Raw genomic sequence first — 24,413 nt, 5'->3', positions numbered from 1 at the left:
GATTCAAGATCTCCTTAAATTTACTAATTACAGGAAAGGCAAGAGAAGGAAAGTCGTCATGGACGAGTTATATGAGCTTGAGAAGAAAAGGGCCCAGGCTAAGATCCTTCTTCTTGAGCAGAGAAGAGAGCAGGAGGCAGCCATATTTAAAATTAAAAGGGATATGCTGCAAGCTACAATGGAACAAGAAAAGATTTTGTTTGAACTTAAGGGAAAAGTTTTACAAGAAAACTTAAACAAAGCTTTAGAGCAGAATCTTCTGCTGTGGAATGAGAATTAATTATGTCTTCATACAGGAGGGAGACATATTGTTTTTGCCTTTTCTGTCTGTCTGTCCTTTTGTCTGTCTGTCTTTGCATTAAGCTTGTTCAGCTTTAACAAGTCAAACTGCTGGCTGGATTTCCAGGAAACTTCATCTCAGTGTTATTATATTTTTCAGTCTTTCGAGACCATTGATTTCAACTCATTTACATTTGAAGATTGAATACTGCTTAAGCCGATGCTAGGGGCGTGGGCATTGCTGTATTTTCCGATACTGCACATAAACAGACTCGATCGAACCGGGTCTGCATTGTTGTTGCTGCTTCCAAGGGATCTACTTTTCAGATTATATTTTTACCCCCCGACAACAAAGTTGTAAGGGGGGTATACTGGTTTCAGGTGGTCTGTCTGTCTGTCCGTAGACACAGTCTTGTGCGCACCATCTCTCCTCATCCCCTTGGCACAATTTAATGAAACTTCACACAAGTGATCAGTAACAACAGTAGTTGTGCATGGGGCATGTTAGGTTCTTTCAGAAAAAGAAATTGCAGAGTTATGGGACTTTGTTTTTTGTTACTATACTATATACATAGACAGAATCTTGTGCGCACCATCTCTCCTCATCAACTTGACACAATTTAATGAAACTTCACACAAGTAATCAGTTACAACAGTAGTTGTGCATGGGGCATGTTAGGTTCTTTCAGCGACAAAAATTGCAGAGTTATGGGACTTTGTTTCTTGTTAACATACTATTTACATACAGTCTGCATATGCAGTCTTGTGCGCGCCTAATCTTCCGAACTCTTGCACACAATTTAATGAAACTTCACACAAGTGATCAGTACCAACCCTAGTTGTGCATGGTGCAAGTTATGGGACTTTGTTTTGTGTTACTATACTGCATACAGTCCATATAATTATGCAGTCTTGTGTGCGTCAAATTGCAATGTCCTGTGTCGCCAGCATGTTTAGCTTCGCTGCAAAAAATGGCCACCTGAACTGAAAAAAACTGCACAAAATGGCCTTCAGAAATGAAAGTAGAAAAATCTTTCCGGTTTTCACAAGTCAAACTGCTGGCCGAATTTCAACAAAACTTAAGTGATCAGTACCGAGCCTAGTTGTGCATATCACCGACACATTACGCTTAACTGCAGAAAATAGCTGACAGTGGGACAGGTGTACATGGGGGAGACATATGTTTTTGTGACAAAAACACCTTCTAGTTTACATTCTGACACTGAATTGCCATCAATTTTCTTTTGTAAATTAGTGCATTTTCTATTGTTTTAATGAACAGCTTTTTAAGTAGTTCCAGATTTTGTTTTTGTAATTTTCATTCTAACATGGCTGGATTTGATTTCCAGTTAAACAAAGAAGGAAATCAAGCTTGGTATATAATGGAATTAACAAAGGTTGACAAGTGGACAGGTTAGAGAGCATTATGACGTCGATTATGACATCAAAATCCCGCACGGCGTCCAATACATTACTCCTCGGGTAAATGAAGTCCAGAATAATATTTATTAAAACATGTCATTGAGCATGTCAGAATGAAAACAATCGAGGCCTTCTTACGGCTTACTGTCTAAATTACCATGGTTTATCGTTTAGAAGCTTTTGTTTTTAACCACTCTGGCTAACGCCTCGTGGTTAAATTCCTTTACATCTGAACTTTATACTGTGGTAAACTAGACGATAGATAACTCGAAGGCCTTGATTTCTTATTTATTCTTACATGGCTGTATTTGATTCCCAGTTAAGCAAAGAAGGAAATCAAGCTCGGTTGACGTGCGGACCGACACGCGAGCATTATGACCTCAAATTGCTGCATGACGTCTGATTCATTACTCCTTAGGTAAATGAATACCAGCATAATATTTATTAGAATATTTCAATGAGCATGTCAGAATGAAAAAATCAATGACTTCTTGTGATTTATCATATAATTTAACACGGTTCATCGCTCAGATGCTTCGGTATTTAACAGCTCGGGCTAATGTCCCCATAGTTCAATTCCTACGCATCTGAACTCTGAACCATGGTAAATTGGACAATAAACCATGTGAAGGCCTTGAATATTTGTTAAGTCGTGTATATGAAATGATGTGTAATCAGTTTCTAGTAATCCTGTAACAACAACAACAACAACAACAATATTATGGCTATATAGTGTTATTTTCATTTTCTGGTATAAATAACAGTGGCTCTTAAGCAAAAAAAGCATTAACTAAAAAATCCCGGTAATGATTTCCGGTTCCTGGCCCATCGTATAAAACTTCTGGCTGCTGATTGGCTACCTCCACCACTCTAGCATAGATTTCATTCCTCTGTATACCATGTTATGCAAAATGACACATGATACAGTAATTTTACATGCCCTTGGAGGTGACACACGTAAACCATACGATAGACATGGAAATCGTCTTTTCATAACACCAAATGACTGCTCCACAACCACTCTTGTCTTACAAAGACTTTCATTGAATCTTTCCTGAAAAAATATGGTTAAATGTATGAATTTGTTAAGTTTTAATTATAGGGCTTTTAATAACTTTATACTTGATCTGTCAATATGAAGAACTTCATGCATTTGTATCTTTGTATCTGTTCATTATGTATAGGTTAATAAATTGGAGAGCTTTGCTTTTGAATAATAATGGCCCTGGCAAGGTGATAATAGCCTGATCTTCTTCAAAGGCCATTATCAATTAAAGGCAACACTTTTCCTTGTATTTACCTATTTATAACATGTTTACCTATAATATTATAAGAAAAGTTTAGTGTGTCATTTTTAGCTCGCCTGAGCACAAAGCGCTCAAAGGTGAGCTTTTGTGATCACCCTTTGTCCGTCGTTTGTCTGTCAGTCATCAACAATTTGACTGTTAACACTGTAGAAGTCACAATTTTGGCCCAATCTTAATGAAACTTGGTCAGAATGTTACCCTCAATAAAGTATTGGACAAGTTCGATATTGGGTCATCTGGGGTCAAAACTTAAGTCACCAGGTCAAATCAAAGGAAAAGCTTGTTAACACTCAATAGGACACAATTTTGGCCAAATCTTAATGAAACTTGGTCAGAATGTTACCCTGAATAAAATATTTGATGAGTTTGATATTGGGTCATCTAGGGTCAAAAACTAGATCACAGGATCAAAAGAAAAGCTTATTAACACTCAGTGACTGTAGAGGCCGCATTTATGACTGTATCTTCATGAATCTTTATCAGAATGTTAATCTTGATGATCTCAAGGTCCAGTTTGAATCTGGGTCATGTAGGATCAAGAACTAGGTCACCAGGTCAAATCAAAGGAAAAGCTAGTTGACACTGTAGAGGCCAGATTTATGATCATATCTTAATGAAACTTGGTCAGAATATTGATCTTGATGAACTATAGGTCACATTTAAATCTGGGTCAGGTGGGGTCAAAAACTAGGTCACTAGGTCATATGATAGGAAAAGCTTGTTAACACTATAGGTAACAATTTTTGCCCAATCTTAATGAAACTTGGTCACAGTGTAAATCTTGATGATCTTTAGGCCAATAGGTCAAGTGGCCCTCTTGTTATGGGTACTGGCTTAATACCTATCAGCTTTTCAGTTTCTATATTATATGTATAACAGATTATTTACTGTATAAAAGCAAACATGTCTATTTTATGATAACTGATTGTATAACAATTCATTTTGCTTGTACATTAATTGACAAGTAAATATCAGTGTTTGTTCTACCAGATAAGAATATGCTAAAGTAACTCAGTTAAGACAGAAGTAAATCAGCAAAATTGTTTTGTATGAATACAGTCCTCATTAGCATTTTTTAAAGACATTTTTTTCCATACTTTCATTTCCATCCACAATTAGCTTGTGTATGGATAGAGATTGTATTTTTCAATAAATCTTCATGAAATTTGGTCAGAATAAATGTCTTGACAGTTGAAATCATGATAAAGTTTGAAAATAGGGTCAAAACTAAGTCACTAGGTTAGATTAAAGAAAACTTTATGTATGAAGTAGGGACTGCATTTAGACCTTTATTCATGAAATTAGATTGGAACATTTGTCCAGATAAAATTTAAGTCAAGTTCGAATATGGGTTATCTGGGGTCAAAAACTAGGTCACACAGTCAAATCAAAAGGAAACCTTGTGTTTGCAATAGTGCCTAGTTTTTTTCAATGGATCATCATGAAATTTGAGCAAAATATATGTTTTAATATTATACCAAAGTACCCATAATATTATGTCACATTGGCTTCAGATATTTCTCCGTAGTTGTGTAATACAGTAAATTAAGAAATCTGCATTTTCGATGCTAAAATGCAAATGACAATTGACTGTCCGTTGACAGTAAACAGTAAGCTTTACGTACAACATAAATTGTAATTAGTACAAAAACTACATAGATTTAGATTTTGACAAGGTAAAACAATGTTGAATTTAAATCTATCTATAGTTACGTTTTATACATATCATATTTGGGAATAGTACTTATTTTATGTTATACTGAAAAACACAGAAAAACGAGCAACTCGAATTTTTTCATCTGCATGAAAGAGAAGAGATGAAGGTGGGGGCGGGTATCATATGAGTGTCATTTCATACTGAATTTATCAAACGAGTTGAATTAAAATAATAAAATCCGAGTACCTGTGCATGTGTTTGTGGAGCATGGTAAGGGGTCATCAAATATTTTCTGCAAGGATATCCAGAGTCCCCCAGCAACAAACTGTCGATCTCACCTACAATATATTTATAATATTAAAATACTGTTGATATTTCATATCATGTTTCATAGATTTTACTGAATATAAGTAAATGACTGTCAATAGATAATAGTATTATCCATTGGCAGTCTTGTTTTTTGCGCCGGCGTCGGCGTGAGCTTTCTTGGTGAAAGTTTTTCGGCAACCTTTGTTTTTCTGTCATAAAATTGTTACTACTGCTTGTAACTTATTGTAACTTTACATAAACATTGTCCAGCATACAAACAAAGTATATGCAGGGGTTGGACCCATTATACCCAAGGTCAAGGTCACCAAGGTGTTATTCTTGGGTTATTTTTAAGGTTAAAGTTTTTCGGCAACCTTTGTTTTTCTGTCATTTCTTTGTTGGTATTGCATACATCTTAGTGTAATTTCACATAATCATTGTCCAGAATACAAACAAAGTATGTGCAGGGACTGGGCACATTATATCAAAGGTCAAAGTCACCAAGGTGTTATAGTTAGGTTGTTTTTAAGGTAAAGTTTTGCAGCAACCTTTGTTTTTCTGTAATATCTTTGTTATTATTGCTTATATCTTACTGTTAGTTCACATAAACATTGTCCAGCATACAAAGTATGTGCAGAGGCTGGGCCAATTATATCCAAGGTCAAGGTCATCAAGGTGTTATACTTTGGTTATTTTTAATGTTAGTTTTTCGGCAACCTTTGGGGTTTTTTTTGTCATATCTTTGTTAGTATTGCTTATATCTTAGTGTAATTTCACATAAACATTGTCCAGCATACAAACAAAGTATGTGCAGGGGCTGGGCATATTATACCAAAGGTCAAGGTCATCAAGGTGTTATACTTGGGTTATTTTTAAGTTTTTTTCGGCAATTTTTAGGTGTATTTTAACATATCTGTACCGTGTAAGATTTTGTTTTTTCTTTTTGGTTAAATTTCTTCCCTTTGTTGTTCCTGTCCTTTGGACCTGTTGATCTTGATAATAATATTATTGTTTTTGACCTTCTTTTCCTTAAGTGTAATGATAACAGGTGAGCGATATAGGGCCATTTTGGCCCTCTTGTTTTTATATAGCCATCCCTTTTAATCGTATTGTCTCTTTGTATTTTGTTTGTAAAATTGGTGCAGATAAGGATTATTTGTGATTTTAAATAATCATATTTTAATTATTGAAACTCCTGGTTTTAAATAATTTAGTACTTATGAATTATACAGACTATCATGTAGTAATTTGTTTTAAACTATGTTAAATGAAATTATATTATTTACAGCTCTTACACATTTGTTGATGGTTGTTTATATTTGTTCACAGTAGTCGGTTAAAAAGCCCAGTCAGAGCTTTTTATGCCCCCGAAGGGAGGCATATAGTTTTTGAACCGTCTGTCTGTCTGTCGGTCTGTCCGCAATTTTCGTGTCCGGTCCATATCTTTGTCATCGATGGATGGATTTTCAAATAACTTGGCATGAATGTGTACCACAGTAAGACAACGTGCAGTGCGCAAGACCCAGGTCCGTAGCTCAAAGGTCAAGGTCACACTTAGACGTTAAAGGATAGTGCATTGATGGGCGTGTCCGGTCCATATCTTTGTCATCGATGGATGGATTTTCAAATAACTTGGCATGAATGTGTACCACAGTAAGACGACCCTTACAGAAGAAAAAGGCCTGCTGCGTACTCTTGCTGTGTACATACAGCGTATATGATGCGTACATGATGTGTACTGAAATCAAGGGCTTTAAATAGTACGCAGGATATACACCGCACATACACCGATAGTATGTTTGTAGTACACTTTTGACATGCAAATGAGCTCTGCCGCGTACTACTTGCTGCGTACATGCTGTGGACTACATAGTACACAGGATGTACGCTGGAGGAATTTAGTATGCGGGAAATAGTACGCAGCATGTATGCGGCACATACACTTTTCACATGCAAATGAGCCTGCGGTGTACTACCCCTGCGGCGTACATGCTGTGTACTCCTGCGGCATACATGCTGTATACTCCTGCGGCGTACATTCTGTGTACTCCTGGCCCGAGTCCTGCGGCGTACATGCTGTGTACTCCTGCTGCATACATGCTGTGTACTCTTGTGGCAAACCTGCTGTGATAATGTAAATTCCTTACCCCACCAACTTTCTTATGCAAATGCTGATCATTTGGACAGAAAAAAAACAGAAAAAAGATAAGTGACATGCATCAATAAGTATTTACCCTTACCAAAATAATGTAGATTGATGTTATCAAATAAATTAGTATGCTTTTCTTCATCCACTTTTCAATGAAATAAATCAATTTTTGTAGCATGTAATTTGGTAAACATCTGAAGAAAATGGCGTAACTGCATCCAAGGGAAACAACTTTAATGCAACTAAATATAAGTGTTATAAATTTCGAAGTATCTGCGGTGTACATGCAGTGTACTATTTTCTTGTACAAGTCCCTCCTGCGTACATGCAGTGTACTCCTTAAATTTTCAGAGTCTGTGCTGCGTACTTGAAGTGTACTAGTGACCTCCTGCGTACATGCTGTGTACTCGTCGAAATAGTACGCGGCATGTACGCGGCATGCGGTGTATGTAAAATGTACTCCTCTGGCGTACTACTGTGTTCGCGGCATATACACAGCAAATACGCAGCATGTACGCCACAGAGGCTTGCTTCTGTAAGGGCGACGTGCAGTGCGCAAGACCCAGGTCCGTAACTCAAAGGTCAACGTCACACTTAGACGTTAAAGGATAGTGCATTGATGGGCGTGTCCGGTCCATATCTTTGTCATCGATGGATGGATTTTCAAATAACTTGGCATAAATGTGTACCACAGTAAGACGACGTGTCATGCGCAAGACCCAGGTTCGTAGCTCAAAGGTCAAGGTCACACTTAGATGTTAAAGGATAGTGCATTGATGGGCGTGTCCGGTCCATATCTTTGTCATCGATGGATGGATTTTCAAATAACTTGGCATGAATGTGTGCCACAGTAAGATGACGTGTCACATGCAAGACCCAGGTCCGTAGCTCAAAGGTCAAGGTCACACTTAGACATTAAAGATCATTTTTCATGATAGTGCATTGATGGGCATGTCCGGTCCGTATCTTTGTCATTCATGCATGGATTTTAAAATAACTATGCATGAATGTGTGACACAGTAAGATGATGTGTCGCGCGCAAGACCCAGCTCCATAGGTCAAAGGTCCTAAACTCTAACATCGGCCATAACTATTCATTCAAAGTGCCATCGGGGGCATGTGTCATCCTACGGAGACAGCTCTTGTTTGTATTATTTTATGTCTTGCCGACTTGAAATAAATTTATCTCATCCATCTTAGTATGTCATAGGACCCTATGTCATACCTCTTTCTAATCGCCCGCCCACTTCGCTGTCTCGGAATATCCTTGAATCATGCACACTTCCGGGCCATTTTGCAACATCATCCAGAATCATGAATCTTGCGTCACATATCATCTGCAAATGCAAAGCAACTAATAATCTCGTGTAAGAATTTGGAGCCAAAGTTTTATATTCCGACATAATAGCTCATATGAACGGCGAATACTAATATCTTTATTCATGTAATATTTGAAAGAAAACAATGTCGTTAAACTACAAACACTAACTGGTTAATATCAATTCATGTTGTAACTTACGCAGGCAAATCACGTTAATTAAGCATTATCATATTTTCCGGATGCTGCTAGGGCTTATATGGATTGCATTTAGATTATAAAAAATATCAAAAGATATTCCGATAAGCAAAATGATTTGGGCTATAGTAAAAAAGGTAAATAATATATCGAATATTAGATCTATACAAAGCATGATATTCACTTGAACATTTATCGAGTGGAAGCCTTTCCTGTTTACGTAATCTTCTTCATGTTCCGTCGGCCCTTGAATCCGGATCTGTGTACCGTCCACTACCCCGACTACATTTGGAAATCCTACAACGATAATGAAATATAAATCTGAATTAAAGATGTATAGAAGTATATTTCTGCCACGAGATAACTACCGTAGGTAGTTGCTTAGAAATACCTTGATAAAGTTTTCTTAAAAATATTATCTAAATAGCCGAACGTTTCATGGAAGTATTGCGATAGTTTACATCAGTATCCCGATATTTCCCAGTAGGTCCTAAGGGCCCACAGTTTCCACTTATTAGCAAGGTACCTATCGCGAGAATTTCAGCATTTATCTTGATATTTCGAACGTTTCTGAACTATTAATCTCAATAGCCTACAGTTTCCTGGAAATAAATAACATATATTGAAATCAATAATTTGCTGCGATAATGTTTTCTGAATAATTCTGGTAAGTTCAGAAAATTATTGTGAAAACAAGCAAGTCAGCATCTTCGATTGGTCGAGAAGGCTTAGACGCTTTCCTGTGGAGGTGAGAACCCCCTGGTTCGAACCAATAGCTACTCCCATTTCGATGTGTCCTTGAGCATGGAACTTTATCACATCTGTCTCAGTCGACCTAGCCGTAATGTGTACCAGCAAATTGCTGGGGGTAAGGTATAATTGGTTTTAACTGTTCTTAATATATGGTCGCTCAAAAACTCTACACTGAGAGCTTATGTTAATTGTCTCGCGGTAAATACATTTACCTCTATCATCATGTACCTTAGTAGTCGCCTAACTGCAGAAGAGTATACCTCGCGATTTGTCCGGATCCAGAAAAAAAATGACTTGGCGGAACCCATGCAAAAACAGGGCCTTTGCAGAATATACTTTTTACCTTTGCCAAATATTTGCCATAACCTTTGCAGAACAGTTGCAGCACATGATTGCTGAATATATTCCGCAGACGAGTAGAAATGGAACGAAACGTGCAACTATTCTGCAAAGCTTTTGCAAATATACACAATGCACACAGAATGCAAATACTTCGCAAACAATTTACAATTCGCAGCTGAAACTTCGGCAAATAAATCGCAAAGTGATAGCAAAGTAATCGCAAAGTGATAGCAAAGTATTTGCAACTTGCATGCAAATAATATGCAAAGTATTCGCAAATAGTGACGTAACAAACAGCATAAAATAAATTTCTGAGTTCAAAGAAAAGGATTTTGTTTAATATCTGAAAAACAGATGTAAATTCACAAAACCATTAAAATTTTGCAATTTAAATAAATATTAAAAGTCAATCATTTCAGTGATATTTCAGTAACAATAACTAACATCATGTAATAATGTAAGTTTTAACAATTGCTTGAGTAAAAAGTGTTTTATATAACTATCATTGATTAACACTACCTTTCCACTTGCTGCAATATTCTCTGGTTCTTGGAAGTCTTATTGCTTAACAACATGGTATTGCATTATCCTTATTCAACAAAGTTTATATCCAGAAAAAATAATTAGAATATTATATAAATAATCTGTTTAACACAAGTTTGCATCACCAAAATATTTCTACTAACTGATGTGTAAACATTTCCTCATAATATTTTCAAAAATCCTGCCATTTGAATATAGACCAATCAGAAAACAGAATGGTTAATTACTTCCTGTACCTAGAGTCTACCAGGAAAGCAAATTCATCTAAGTTAACTATTTGCAAATGCTTTGCTCTTTCATTTCTGTACAAAGTGTTTATTTGCAATACCTAATGCGAAGTAAATGAGCTAAGTGTTTATTTGCAGATGCTTTGCTGTCTGCTAATTTAATAAAGTATTTATTTGCAAAACCTTTGCAGTCTGTAATTTATCTAAGTGTTTATTTGCAAACCCTTTGCTTCAGTGTGATACGTTTTGCAGACTGTTTGCGAAAGTCTGATGCAAATACTTTGCAATCACTTGGAATATAGTTTTCTGAGAAAACAAATATTTAAAATATATTCTGCAAATACATGACAAAGGGTTAAATGTGTATGGGAAGTCAGTCTTAAAAAAAGAAAATGTCACCGCCGAGGCGCATACCAGCGGGTACGTAAGAGAGGATAGGGAGTAGGGATATGTCTCATGTGTATGGATTAAATGGTGGTCTCGGGGTCATTTACTGGGAGTACCCCACCCCCCTCATTTTAGTGGGGTTGGGAAGGGGCTCCCCTTCTGTAAAATTGTACCCTATGAAACTGAATTTTTAGCTATGGAGGGGCCATCCCCTCTAGATGGGAGAGGGGATGTTGAAATAAAGGTATGAAATGGTTGTCTATGGTACGTTTCTGTGTTTAAATTTTTATTCATTCCCCTGCCAAGATAGTTGGGTGCATCTTTTATGAGTAGACCTATAGGTCACTTTTCAGAAACATGCGGGGTGCACGATCCCCCCTCGGACCACCCATGGAACCGAGCCTGCAAGTAGGCCTATCTAGCACAAATTTGCGCTATTTTTTTCTCGAATATATTTTCAGGAAACAAACTAGCTCAATCTGGAAAAATGCTGATATTTTCAGAAAAATGCACAAGCCAGGCATGTAGAAAGCGTTTTCAGATAGGAGGAGCACACATATGAAAAATCAGCCGACCCATTGACGCCTCCCCCTCCCCTTCTCCAACCCTCGAGATCTGTTCCTACGGCCCTGCAAGCCAGGCGCGTAGCTGGGGCATTTTTCATAGTACGCAGAGGTAATGCTGGGGTCGAGGTATCCTCCTATGATTATTTTTTTAATGTGAAAAAGGCAAATTGTGCATTTTAAATAGCATATTTTTTTAAGCAAAAATATTGCACAAATATCTTTTTTTCTCATTTCTTTTATATAAAATGTATGGTTTTACTTTGTATTCGTATAATATTACACATGTAAACTGCTGTTCATGTACATGTGTGCAAGTATTTAAACAAAACAGATGTTTCGAGGTAATATACTGTCAAAATATCATTATGATTGGATATATCATTCAAGGGATATGTCTATAAGTAAATGTACGATAGTTGTTAAAATGAATTTTATCGTCACTCTAGCTTTGCCATCGTGATCCCGCGCTTCACGTATCGCCTACCCAATGATGCCGAAGAGCTAGACCACAATGGCAAAGTGCGACACGATTGCAAAGAGCAAAACAAATTATCGATTTCACGCTTAGCTATCGTGATCTCGTGTGGGGCCACGACGGCAAAATGCGAGATCGCAAAATTCCGTGCTTCACCATCGCGTAATAGCGAAGCGAGAAGAGCGAAATAACGGTGGCGAAGCCATGCCATGAATATACTACCACTTTAGATTTCATACAGTTTGCCGGGTTGTAGTGATAAATATAGCCAGTCTATCCCTCTGATCCGTGACATTCCGTGCAAAGCATGATTGCAAATTATCTAGATATACATGTACACTGCTGACTAGTGTACAAAATTAACCAACTACAGTTAATGCGGTCTCAATCAAATTGAATTTGCAATATTCACTATTAGCCTTGTCATCAGTGCTTCCGAAGGATCCACTTTTCAGATTTTGATAATACATTTTGTTAGTATTACGTTAATTAGTATATATCTTTTTCAAGAATTTTACAAAAGCAGTTGATAATTTTAGGTTTTATTTATCAAAAACATTCTTACATTTTTATGCCCCTGAAGGGAGGCATATAGTTTTTGAACCGTCTGTCGGTCTGTCAGTCTGTCAGTCTGTCCGCAATTTTCGTGTCCGGTCCATATCTTTGTCATCGATGGATGGATTTTCAAATAACTTGGCATGAATGTGTACCACAGTAAGACGACGTGTCGCGCGTAAAACCCAGAGCCCTAGCTCAAAGGTCAAGGTCACACTTAGACGTTAAAGGTCATTTTTCATGATAGTGCATTCGTGTCCGGTCCATATCTTTGTCATCCATGGATGGATTTTCAAATAACTTGGCATGAATGTGTACCACAGTAAGACGACGTGTCACGCGCAAGACCCAGGTCCGTAGCTCAAAGGTCAAGGTCACACTTAGACGTTAAAGGTCATATTTCATGATAGTGCATTGATGGGCCTGTCCGTTCCATATCTTTGTCATTCATGCATTGATTTTAAAATTATTGGGCATGAATGTGTACCACAGTAAGACGACGTGTCGCGCGCAAGACCCAGGTCCGTAGGTCAAAGGTCCTAAACTCTAACATCGGCCATAACTATTCATTCAAAGTGCCATCGGGGGCATGTGTCATCCTATGGAGACAGCTCTTGTTTAACGATGTTTCAGCAAATAACTTCTTATTTACACTGCAGTATGATTTTTTTTTTATTTTTATGCCTCGAAGATGGGCATATTAACTTCACATTGTCCGTCCGTCCGACTGTAATTTTGTAAATTCTTGTCCGGGCTGTAACTCGATCTGCTATCCATGAAGGAATTTTGAAATAGTTTGGCATAAACATTAACCTTAAGGTATAGGTCCATGTTTCGGAGAAAAAAGTTCGAACGTCAGCAAATCATAGAAAGAAAGCATTGTTTTACATGAAAATTTAACAGCGTATAAAACATTTATATTATTCTACAAAACCATTGTCAATTTACTCATATATGTATTGAATTCCGGAAAGGGACTGCATGAAGGGGCCAAACTTCTGGACAGTCCAGCGCCTTTAAAAACTCACCATTTTTTTAAAAGCTGTTACAGGTCTTCGTTTTGATGCATTTGCAACATCGTGCGAGTGTTTAAACTTTACATAACTGGGTAAAACATCGTTTTGACAATTGTTTACATTTATTTCTTTACAAATGGCATTCTTATTCAGGCGCGTAGTGAAAATCTGGCAAACATACACACTTCAAATTGCTAATCTATGTCGTTTCAATACGAAGTCTATATAATCCAACAGAGATTGCTGCATATACAATCATTGCTTACTTCATATTCTGTTTTTAAAAAAGTGGAATGGCGAACTCAATGGGACATGCAAAATGTGATCGTTAAAAATATATAATACATGTTCCTTACCAGTAGGACAATTTTTGTATAGGTTTGAAATTTATTTCATTATCCTTTTATTTGATTACTTATTTTGTAATAATCCTGAACATGTGAAATATTACAATCTTACAATTTTAAAGAGGCGAACTTCTATAATAAAATTTTAACACAATGTCAAAAAAAAAATGAAACAAATTTTGGCCTTCAAGTCTAAAAGGGATTTCGAATATGATATTTTTGTAATAGTACAGACATAATTTTCGCACATAATAATTATTAAGTTATTTTCAGACGTCACAGAATATTTGCTATGTCTAATAATTGTACTTAAATGTATACAATTATCAATTAGTCCATGGTCACATTGTTGTAGAAAATAAAATCCTATAGAAATCAAATAATTACGCCCGATTAAATCTTACGCTATTGCCCCACAAGTCGTAGGATACTACTGTGACATCCAGTTCACAGCGAGATAAATATCGTCTTTCTTTTATAATTGGTGGTTATATATTTTTAATGGCCTATTACTAACTGAATTATATATATTATATTTCAGAAGACCTTAAACTACATTCAGATCAAGATTTCAGTGTAATACTTGGTTTTAGATGTTGTTCAGATATATCAACAAATCAATATGTTATTACAATGTCTACCCAATGCTAATGTTAAAGCCTCGTATAAAACTTCTGAAAAAAAAACACAACCTTTTTTTGGTTCGCTATATCTTAATATGTGTTATTTCAATGTATATATATTTTAACATTGGGGCATAGAAATATGTTCTTTACAAACCATGTTTGTTTTCATAGATCAAATAAGAGCTAAAATAGGGACATTTTCAATTACATTTTACCGAAAATTAAAAAAATCAGTGTTCGTTTTAGTTGAAATTAACTGTTTATATTATTTCGCTATCGTGAAATCACAATGACGAAGCACGAAATCACAATGGCGAAGCGCGAAATAGTGAATTTTTCGGAATTTCGCGCTTCACAATTGCGCTTCGAAATCGTAATATTGCGTTTTGTGCTTCTCTATCATGCGCAGGTGATGAGAGAAGCGTTGGATCCGATCCATGACGGCAAAGAGCGAGATCACAAGCGCAAAATAGCGAAATTTTCTCAAAGTCACACTTCGCCATTGTGATTTAACATACGACGACGAATTACGGAATTTAGCGATTTCGCGATTCGCCGTCGTGACCTCGAACAAGATCACGATAACTAAGCATGAAATCGAGAGTTTTTAGCAGTTTTTAGCAGTTTGCCACCGGTCGCACTTTGCAATCATGATCTAGCTCTTCGCCATCGTCATTTCACTGCGCAGGTGATACATGAAGCGCGGAATCATGAAGGCAAAGCTACACTTACAGTAAAATTCATTTTACTATCGTATATTTACCTACAGACATATCCCTTGAATGATATATCCAATTATAATAATATTTCGAAAGTTTGTTACCACGAAACATCTGTTTTGAACAAATATTTTTAGCTTCAAAAATATCAGGAGGATACCCCGACCCCCACATACCTCTGCGTACTATGAAAATGCCCCAGCTACGTGCCTGTTATTTAAAGGGTGACAACTTTTTTAGAATATTTTAAATATCCAACTCTGTGGGACAGAACAGTAAAACATGTATTGGACAGGTATGTTGTGTGTCAAGATGCTGTTCATTTACTAAAAAAATATGTTGTTTTGTGATATACTGCTAAACCTTAATGAGACGACGTTTCGTGTGTAATACTCAGACCCCTAGCTACAAGGTCAAGGTCACACTAAGAAGTCAAACGTTAATAGGGTTTGTTTCGTGTCCGGTTCGTAACTTTGCCATTCATCAAGAGGTTTTGAAATTACTTAGCATAAATGTTTATCTTTATCAGACGACATGTCATGGGCAAGACTCAGACCCCTAGCTCCAAGGTCAAGGTCAGACTTAGAGTTCAAATGTTAACAGGATCTGTTTTTGTGTCCGGTCCATATTTCTGCTATCGATGAAGGGATTTTGAAATTCCTTAGCATAAATGGTAACCATAATCAGACAATGTGTCATGCGCAAGACCCAGATCCCTTGCTCTAATGTCAAGGTCATACTTAGAAGTCATAGGTTAATAGGATCTTTTTCGTGTCCGGTATATAACTCGTTATCCATGAAGGGATTTTGAAACAACTTGGCATAAATGTTTACTATAATGAGGCAATGTGTTACTCCCAAGACCCAGACCTCTAACTCCAAGTTTACACTTAGAAGTCAAGTCAAAGTTTTATAGGTTTTATAGGGTTTGTTTCATGTCCGGTTCGTTACTATGTCATTCATCAAAAAATTTCGAAATTACTTGGCATAAATATTCCCTATAACGAGAAAACTTGTTATGCATAACAAACAGACCACTAGCTCCAAGGTCAAGGTCACATTCAGAGGTTGACAGTTTACATGGTGTGTTTCTTGTCCGTTCCATAACTCTTCCATCGATTAAGAGATTTTAAAATTACATGGCATAAACGTTCCCTATATCAAAATGACATGTCAGACACAAGCCCAAGACCCCTAGCTCAAGGTCAAAGTCACACTTAGACTTTGTATCCTTCTTGTGCAGTCAATAACTCTGCCATTCATCAGAAATTTCTTGTCACAATTTTTCCCTATGATGAACTGGTGTGTCATGCTCAAAACCTAGACCCTAGCTCCAAGGTCAAGGTTACCTTCGGAGAACTTGTTTAATCTGGTCGCAAAATGAGTCATACCTAAACTATGCTGGCATATTTTGCACAGACAACTAGCATTTTTGTTCACACTTCGTGACTTCGGGGGCGTTAGTCACTAATAGTGCCAGCTCTTATTTGAGCTTTAGTTTTAAATACTTAGTATATTTTGAGAGTTGTATATACTTGTATTTTCCCTATAAAATGTCAAGGTCAGTAGTGGCTATTGTTAAGTTACCTTTAAGACACACCACAAAATAACTATAATATTTTGTATTTCCATGATGGTAATTATACATTTTTTATATGAAGAAATGAGAAATAACAAGTATCTAGTTACAATTTGACAGTTACAGATATAAGGGGCCTCCGTGGCCGAGTGGTTAAGGTCGCTGACTTCAAATCACTTGCCCCTCATCGATGTGGGTTCGAGCCTCACTCGGGGCGTTGAATTCTTCATGTGAGGAAGCCATCCAGCTGGCTTACGGAAGGTCGGTGGTTCTACCCAGGTGCCCGCTCGTGATGAAATAATGCACGGAGGGGCACCTGGGGTCTTCCTCCACCGTTAAAGCTGGAAAGTCGCCATATGACCTATCATGTGTCGGTGCGACGTTAAATCCAAAAAAAAAAAAACAGATATAGGGCTAAGACAATGTATTTAAAGCCCTGCTCCCATCCTACCTTTTAACCTTGAATTGTCACTGAAAAAGCATGAAAATCCTGACTATGAACAGAGGGGCCTGTCAAAATAGAGTCTATTTTATAAAAAAAATTCTATATGAAATACCTGTGATTATGCGTGCTAAAGTGTGGCACGTGGCCGTTAACTGTTCCCTATTGTAATCATGGGTTGCATACACACAAAAGAATTTGAATAGCAGCGGAGCAGGGCTTTAATGTCTAAATATATTATTCAATGAATGTAGTAGTATGCACGATTATTTGCACAAAGTTCATGTGAGAGGAAAAAGTGGACCACTAGGTATTAGTGGGTCTTTAACACTCCTAATTTCTTGAATACCGATGGATAAAAATAAATGCTATAGCCTACAATTAACGGTTAATGCGAACACGATAATGTTACACACCGATAGCCACACGAGAACTACATGCAGATATAGACTTGCCACAGTTCGTTACTGCGAAAATACAAAGTGGTAATATTGGACTGGGAATTCACGGCATGGTGAGATCACAATGGCGAAGTGCGAAATTAAGAAATTTTCGCGATTTTGTGCTTGTGATCTCGCGCTTTGCCGTCATGGATCATGATCCAACGCTTCGCATTTCACCTGTGCATGATGGAGAAGCACAAAACGCAACATTACGATTGCGAAACGCGGAATTGCAATGGCGAAGAGCGAAATTACGAAAAATTCACAGTTTCGCGCTTCGCCATTGTGATTTCACGCTAGTGTAATCATTGTGAACAGAGTTAACTTCAAATATAACGAACATAGTTAAAAATGAATTTTCGGTAAATTTTCTATTATAAAGAACAATTTAAAATGTCCCTATTTTAGCCCTTCTTTGATCTATGTAAACAAACATGGTTTGTAAGGAACATATTTTCATGTCCCAATGTTAAAATATACATTGAAATAACATATATCAAGCTTTAGCGAACCAAAAAATTATTTTTTCAGAAGTTTTATACGAGGCTTTAACATTAGCATTGGGTAGACATTGTACTAACATATTGATTCGTAAAACAAATATTGAAATCTTAGCGTGACAGTTGATGTATCTGAACAACATCTAAAACCATTGAAATCTTGATCTGATTGTTTTTAAGAATGTAGTTTAACGTCTTCTGAAATATACGGCATTACATATAATTTAGCTACCTAATCCGCCATTAAAATATATATAATCATCAATTATAAAAGAAAGAAGACTTTTATCTCACTGTAAAATCCATGGATTTTACTGTAGTATCTTAAGACTTGTGGGGCAATGGCGTAAGATAAAATCGGATTTAATTACTTGATTTCTATAGGATTTTATATTCTACAACAATGTGACCACGGACTAAATGATAATTTTACATACCTCTTCCTTTGTTAGGAAGAGGTCTATATTTTTCTGAAAGACCTCTTTGAACAAAAGAATTTTCGTGCAGTGGTCTACCTGTTCTACCCAGACCTGAGCACAAGAAAAATAATTAAATACCATCTATTAGGGGTGCGTATCGGTCAAAATGATCGATACGATATTTGTATCGATACAAAATGATCGATATTCGATATATCATATGATATTTTCAAACAGAATAATAACAGAGTACAAGACCATTATAGTATAAATGCAATATGAACTTTATTACTCACTTCTAAGGTCGGTCTATTCTGAGTCAAAATCACAGGACTTGGATATATTTTTCTTTAAGAAACAGAGGCAAGCATATTAGAATTGTTGTTTTACCTTTTTTTAAATTAACTATTAGTATTTTGAAGAAATAACTAACAGCTGATTCAATATTTCAGAGTGGTATCTTTTAAAATGACATGAGCGTCTCAATTCAAATGATAACAAAAGGTGTGATAGTCCAAAGAGCCAGCAATTAGCTGTCACCTCTGTCAATTTTGTTGTTCACAGTTTGATCTCGGTTAAAAAGAATACTAAATCTTTAATTAGTATCATAAATTTTGTGATTTATTAATATTTCTTTAATCAAAATACTTTCAAATTTGTATGAAATTAATTTTGTTTGAATTCGATCTTTTACGGAACGTAACGGCAATCTTATATTTTAGCGGTGACAGTTAGCGCGGAGAGTAGTTTCCCTTTACCAAAATGGCGACCATCGGAAACAAACTTGTTTCGAAGTTGGAAAATCATCTATACCTGTGTATAATCTGCGCGCCCACGATTCGGGGTGGTCCCGGGGGTCAAAACACTGCGCATTATACATAGGTATCTGCGGTAATGAGGCCATTTACCATGTAGTTAGCTTTTGATCGATATTTTGATCGATACAGGAACGTTCGATCCGATGTATCGATCGAACCCTCAATACCGGTATTCGATACATATCGAGAACCGGTACGCACCCCTACCATCTATCAAACACATAAATATGTTTCAATCACATGATTTTTATGGTGAGATAATCATGATATGCCTGACCAAAATGAGGAAAAAAAATCCAAATTTACAAATAAAGCCGTAAATGATGAAAGGAAAAATATGTATGTGAAATCGAAATGATAAGTGAAAGTAAAGAATGACCGCTCTACCCACTGGCGCCAGACCAAAAAGAAAATGTCCCTGTATATGTTATACCCTACCCCTAGGTATTCTATAAGAACCATGGTCATGAACGGGAAAATATACTAACCCGTTTCAATCGTACATTTCACAACTTAAACGCGCAGTTCGGTGCATGGGTACCTAGTATATTGAAAAAGCGATAATTTATCTTCCATCGTGCACCAGTCACATTGTCTCAATATTTCTGAGATAATCAACATATTTTACGCTTTCGTCAACGTTACAGAAAAAACTTGCGTGACCTTCCCTAATGAACATCCGGTCTAGAGGTCACGGCGGTGTGCACACGTTAGGCAAAATATAAACAAACAAAAACAGAATTTAAAAAATTCACAATTTTACACTAAAATTCGAAATGATGAATGAAATCCATCTTGTATATGATATTTAATTTGTAATCATACATAAGTCTACATCTGTTCTGTTTATTTTATTCATTTTTCACATTTATGCTGATTTTCACATTTTAGCGAACACGTGTAGTAAAATGACGACTGACATACATTTTCACAACAGCCAATCACAATGGTTTTGTAATCTAGAACGGAACGTCACCAGGGAAGTTCAAGCAAGTTTTTTCTGAAACGTTGAAAAACTATAAACTACGCGTTGTTTTTCTAAGATAAGAAGTATTGAAGTAATGTGACCAGTACACAATGGAAGATAAATTACCACTTGTTTGATATCCAAATTACATTTTTACCGAACTGCTTGTTTTAGGTATGAAATGTGCGACTGAAACGGGTAAGTATATTTTCCCGTTCATGACCATGGTTCTAATAGAATACCTAGGGGTAGGGTATAACATGTACAGAGGCATTTTTTTCTGGTCTGGCGCCAGTGGCTCTACCACTGAGGCAGACAAAAAACGTTTTACAATTCACCATTTTCCAGCCTATTCCAATCAAAACATTATTCAATTGAATAAACTTTAAAACTTTGAATAAAATGCAACACAGATTTTAATAATATATGGTTGCGATTTGTGCCTTTTCATTTGTCCTCAATGTATTTTATAATTACGAGCGCCTCTTATACTACACAAGTAATGCTCCATACAATTTTTAAACATCTAGGGATATATCTTCAAAAATATCAGCTGCATTTATGATACGTTGTCACTACACATCCTCCCACTTAATTCTTTAAATGTTTGAAGTATAAGTAAGCCATTTACATAGGTTTCTAGTTACACTCAGTACGATCTTTTATACTAAGGGTATATATTTCAAAAATTGAGTCAGGTTCTTTAAAACTACACTACTTTCAAAGTAGGAGCACAGTCTCATACATATTTTTTTTAATCGGTACTGGACAAACTTTCTATAACCTTCTTGTCTGAACTTTGTAGACAAGCTTCTACGAGTGAGAATAAAAACGATGTTCTTTCAATGAGAAAATTAGACTTTCAGCACACATACATGTATGTGTGTATATTTTCAGGACATCTTGACCTTTGACCTACACGTGTGATATTGATCTTTGACCTACGGACTTTGGTCTTATGCCTGTCACGTCAGATCAATGTGATGAACACCGAGAAAAGTTATTCTAAAATCCAGCCATAAATGACACACATCTGGCAAGGAAACAGTGTCCCGTTTGTTCAATAATAAGGTGCTCAGGAATGTCTTCCTGGAACAGACGTGTAACCGTAGCGGATTCGATTAAATGGTGCGAATTGTACACCATACTTTAAATTTTCTTTTATAAATAAACGTCAAATTCTTCGAAAACGAGATTTGTGTGACCTTTTTCAAAATTATATCAAGTTTCTTCACGGAAACAGTAAAAGGTTTTAATCGTTTTTAGCAATGTTTTTGGTGTTTTGTCACAAAAATGTCCATAATTTGCTCTACAAAAATGAAAATATTTTTTACTTTTCTGAGGTTTCATATTGTCTACCGATATGGAAGTACTGTTTTGGTAGGCAGGCAATTATTATCCTGCATAAACCTTTCAGGTAATATTTGATGGGGTAACATACCTTCCCGGTCTTGCATGTGCAGTTTAACCACTTCCTACACCTATATAAACAAAATTACGAGAACAATTATCACGTCATAACTTCTAAATTTCTAAAAGTAACATAAATTCCTTACATGTTTATATTCTGTGTCAGAAAAACCTTTCTGTCTTTATGTTCATTATATCATCTGAGATCTAATGCCTGTGATAAAATTTCGTCAGAATCGTAACCGATGGAATGACGGTATGTAAGTCGGGTATCGGCCTCATACATCGGCCTCTGTAGGAAAGACCTGCGCACGGGCTTCTCAAAACACCTCGAGCTCTTCGCGCTCTCGGTGTTCACAAGAAGCTCGTGCGTAGGTCTTTCCTGCAGAGGAAGACCTTGTACTCGGTCAATATCCTTTACGTATACATGTAAGTAAATTATAAATTTAACATATAGCAGATATTCTATGACGTCTGAAAATAACTTAATAATTATTATGTGCGAAAATTATTTCTGTAATCAGGAAGGTCTAACAGCAGAATAACCTACGGCATACGCTTCGATTGGACGACAGCATAATCTAAGGTAAATGCCGGTTTCCAGTCCCCGTATCGGTTGTTCCAGCTGTAATATTATAAAAAATATCCTATTCAAAATTCCTTTTAAACTTGAAAGCCAACATTGTTTCATTCTTTTTTTTTGACATTGTGTTATAATTTTGTTATCTATAGATTTAGTTTGCCTGTTTAAACCGTTAGCATAGATGGCGTATGATTGTATTATTTCACACGATTATTACAAAATAAGTAATCAAATACATGTAGTAGGATAACGAAATAAATTGCAAAACTATACATAAATTGTTATAAAACTACAAAGACAATTGGTGAATTTCAATGCATGTTAAATCAACTTATTATAAATCAGTTTGCTATACAAATAATTCCCTGGTAAAGAACATGTAACATATGTTTAACGATCACATTTTGCTTGTCCCGATGAGATCGCTATTCTTCTTTTTAAAAACAGAGTACGAAGTAAGCAATGATTGTATATGAAGCAATCTCCGTTGCATCACAGGAGTCTGAAATTCTATCAATAAGCGAATGGCTTCGGCGACAGCTGAAAATCTCAGAAAACCTCAGAAAATGTCTGATTACTCTTGTAAAGTGTATCAGATTTGAATGCTGTCGGGTGTGGTAGGTGTATTTTAGTGTTATTTCTTAACTAAGCTCGCTAAATTGCGATCACCCTGTGTTCCGTGAGTATTTTCAGGGGACCCTGGGTTTTTGACGTTTCATTCCTAGTGTTTATTTTATATATATAGGGGGTAATTTTTGTAAAGATAGACTTCTATGGTCTTATTGATAGAATTTCAGACTCCTGTGGTTGCATGATTAGACTTCTTATTGAAACGAAATAGATTAGCAATTTGAATTGTGTATGCTTGCCAGATTTTCACTACGCAGCTGCGTATCTGCGTAAAGGCAGCTACGCGCCTGCAAGCTTCAGCAAAATAATGAGTCACATATATTGACAATAGATCTAGGTATTGCTGACTAAAAATAGATTTAGTATCAAGTTTGATTAAAGCTTTTGTGACGTATAAATAAATGTACTTTTGTTGTTGATTTTTTTAAATATGTTCCACATATATTTTGTATCTCAAAATGATGTATAATGTTAAGAATATTTCAAGGGTACAAAGATACAAATACAATTGTTATAGTGAATTTGTGACATTTAAAACGGGTATATAATGTAAGTAATACTAATGGTTACAATATACTCTGAAGCTGCTTTAATCGGTAGAGTTACAGTGACGTCCCTTGTCTGAAACTATGCGCTTGTTTACATTAGTAACCAATGAAATAGACCGTTCGATACATTGACTTTGTGACTTACCTGCAATATTAAAAAACTGTCTTTGACATGCTTGTTTGTCTTCAGGGAAAGAAATAAATTCTTGCATTCTCCCGCATAGTTGGTCTGTAAACTGAGACACTGCTCTGCTGACACTGGATCTGGAAAGTCTGCAGTCACTATATGGTGGCAGTTCGTGGCAAAGTAGTGTAGAGAAACCAAAGTTGTTAAGAGTGTTAACAAAGGCTGTGACCTTTGCGTTGGTCTTGCCAGATCCAAGAGTCCACAGATATATACAATGGTCTCGGGAAAGAACCTATACCTCTCGCGAACCTCATCTCTGCTTAAAACCTCTAACGGATTGCTCCTATCTTTAAAAAATCTTCTGTCTACTCTAATAAATATGTTTATATTCCGGATTCTTCTCACCCTTCTTTCAATGTCCGCCATCTTTACACAGGTTCCATTTGTTGACATGGAAACTGAGATTGATCATCATTTCTGAGATAGCTAATATGCTGTCTCGAAAAATCAAACTCAAACTCAGATGAAAATCAATTTCTGAGATTGATTTTCTTTCGTGAACACCAACTTAAAATCGTTCTCAAAATTTCATGATCAAACTCAGATTTAGACTGAAAATCAATCTCAAGTAGTTTTGTGAACACGGGGCCAGGATATAATGTTCACAAAGAGTAATCGCGAGTGTAGGGATAATACACGTTTTTTTGTGTATTAACGTCTGCAGAAGCCCGCGGGATTGTTTGTGACCGAGA

The 24,413-nt window shown here is 36.3% G+C and overlaps 1 protein-coding gene across 1 annotated transcript; it reads right to left on the bottom strand.

Annotated features, from left to right (window-relative positions):
- Positions 1-2,420: 2,420 nt before the first annotated feature.
- On the bottom strand, positions 2,421-24,087 carry LOC128553974 (uncharacterized). The gene is made up of 6 exons (XM_053535170.1): positions 23,680-24,087; positions 19,487-19,606; positions 8,824-9,003; positions 8,349-8,460; positions 4,912-5,003; positions 2,421-2,755 (listed from the first exon to the last, which is right to left on the bottom strand). Exons 1-6 carry the CDS (start codon positions 24,085-24,087, stop codon positions 2,558-2,560), a joined length of 1,110 nt encoding a protein of 369 aa, XP_053391145.1. The 3' UTR covers positions 2,421-2,557.
- Positions 24,088-24,413: the final 326 nt, after the last annotated feature.

The sequence above is a fragment of the Mercenaria mercenaria genome, unplaced genomic scaffold (assembly GCF_021730395.1).
Source record: "Mercenaria mercenaria strain notata unplaced genomic scaffold, MADL_Memer_1 contig_4571, whole genome shotgun sequence".
Lineage (NCBI taxonomy): Eukaryota > Metazoa > Mollusca > Bivalvia > Venerida > Veneridae > Mercenaria > Mercenaria mercenaria.
The sequence above is the reverse complement of the archived record's forward strand: the minus strand, read 5'-3'. Positions and strand labels throughout refer to the sequence as shown.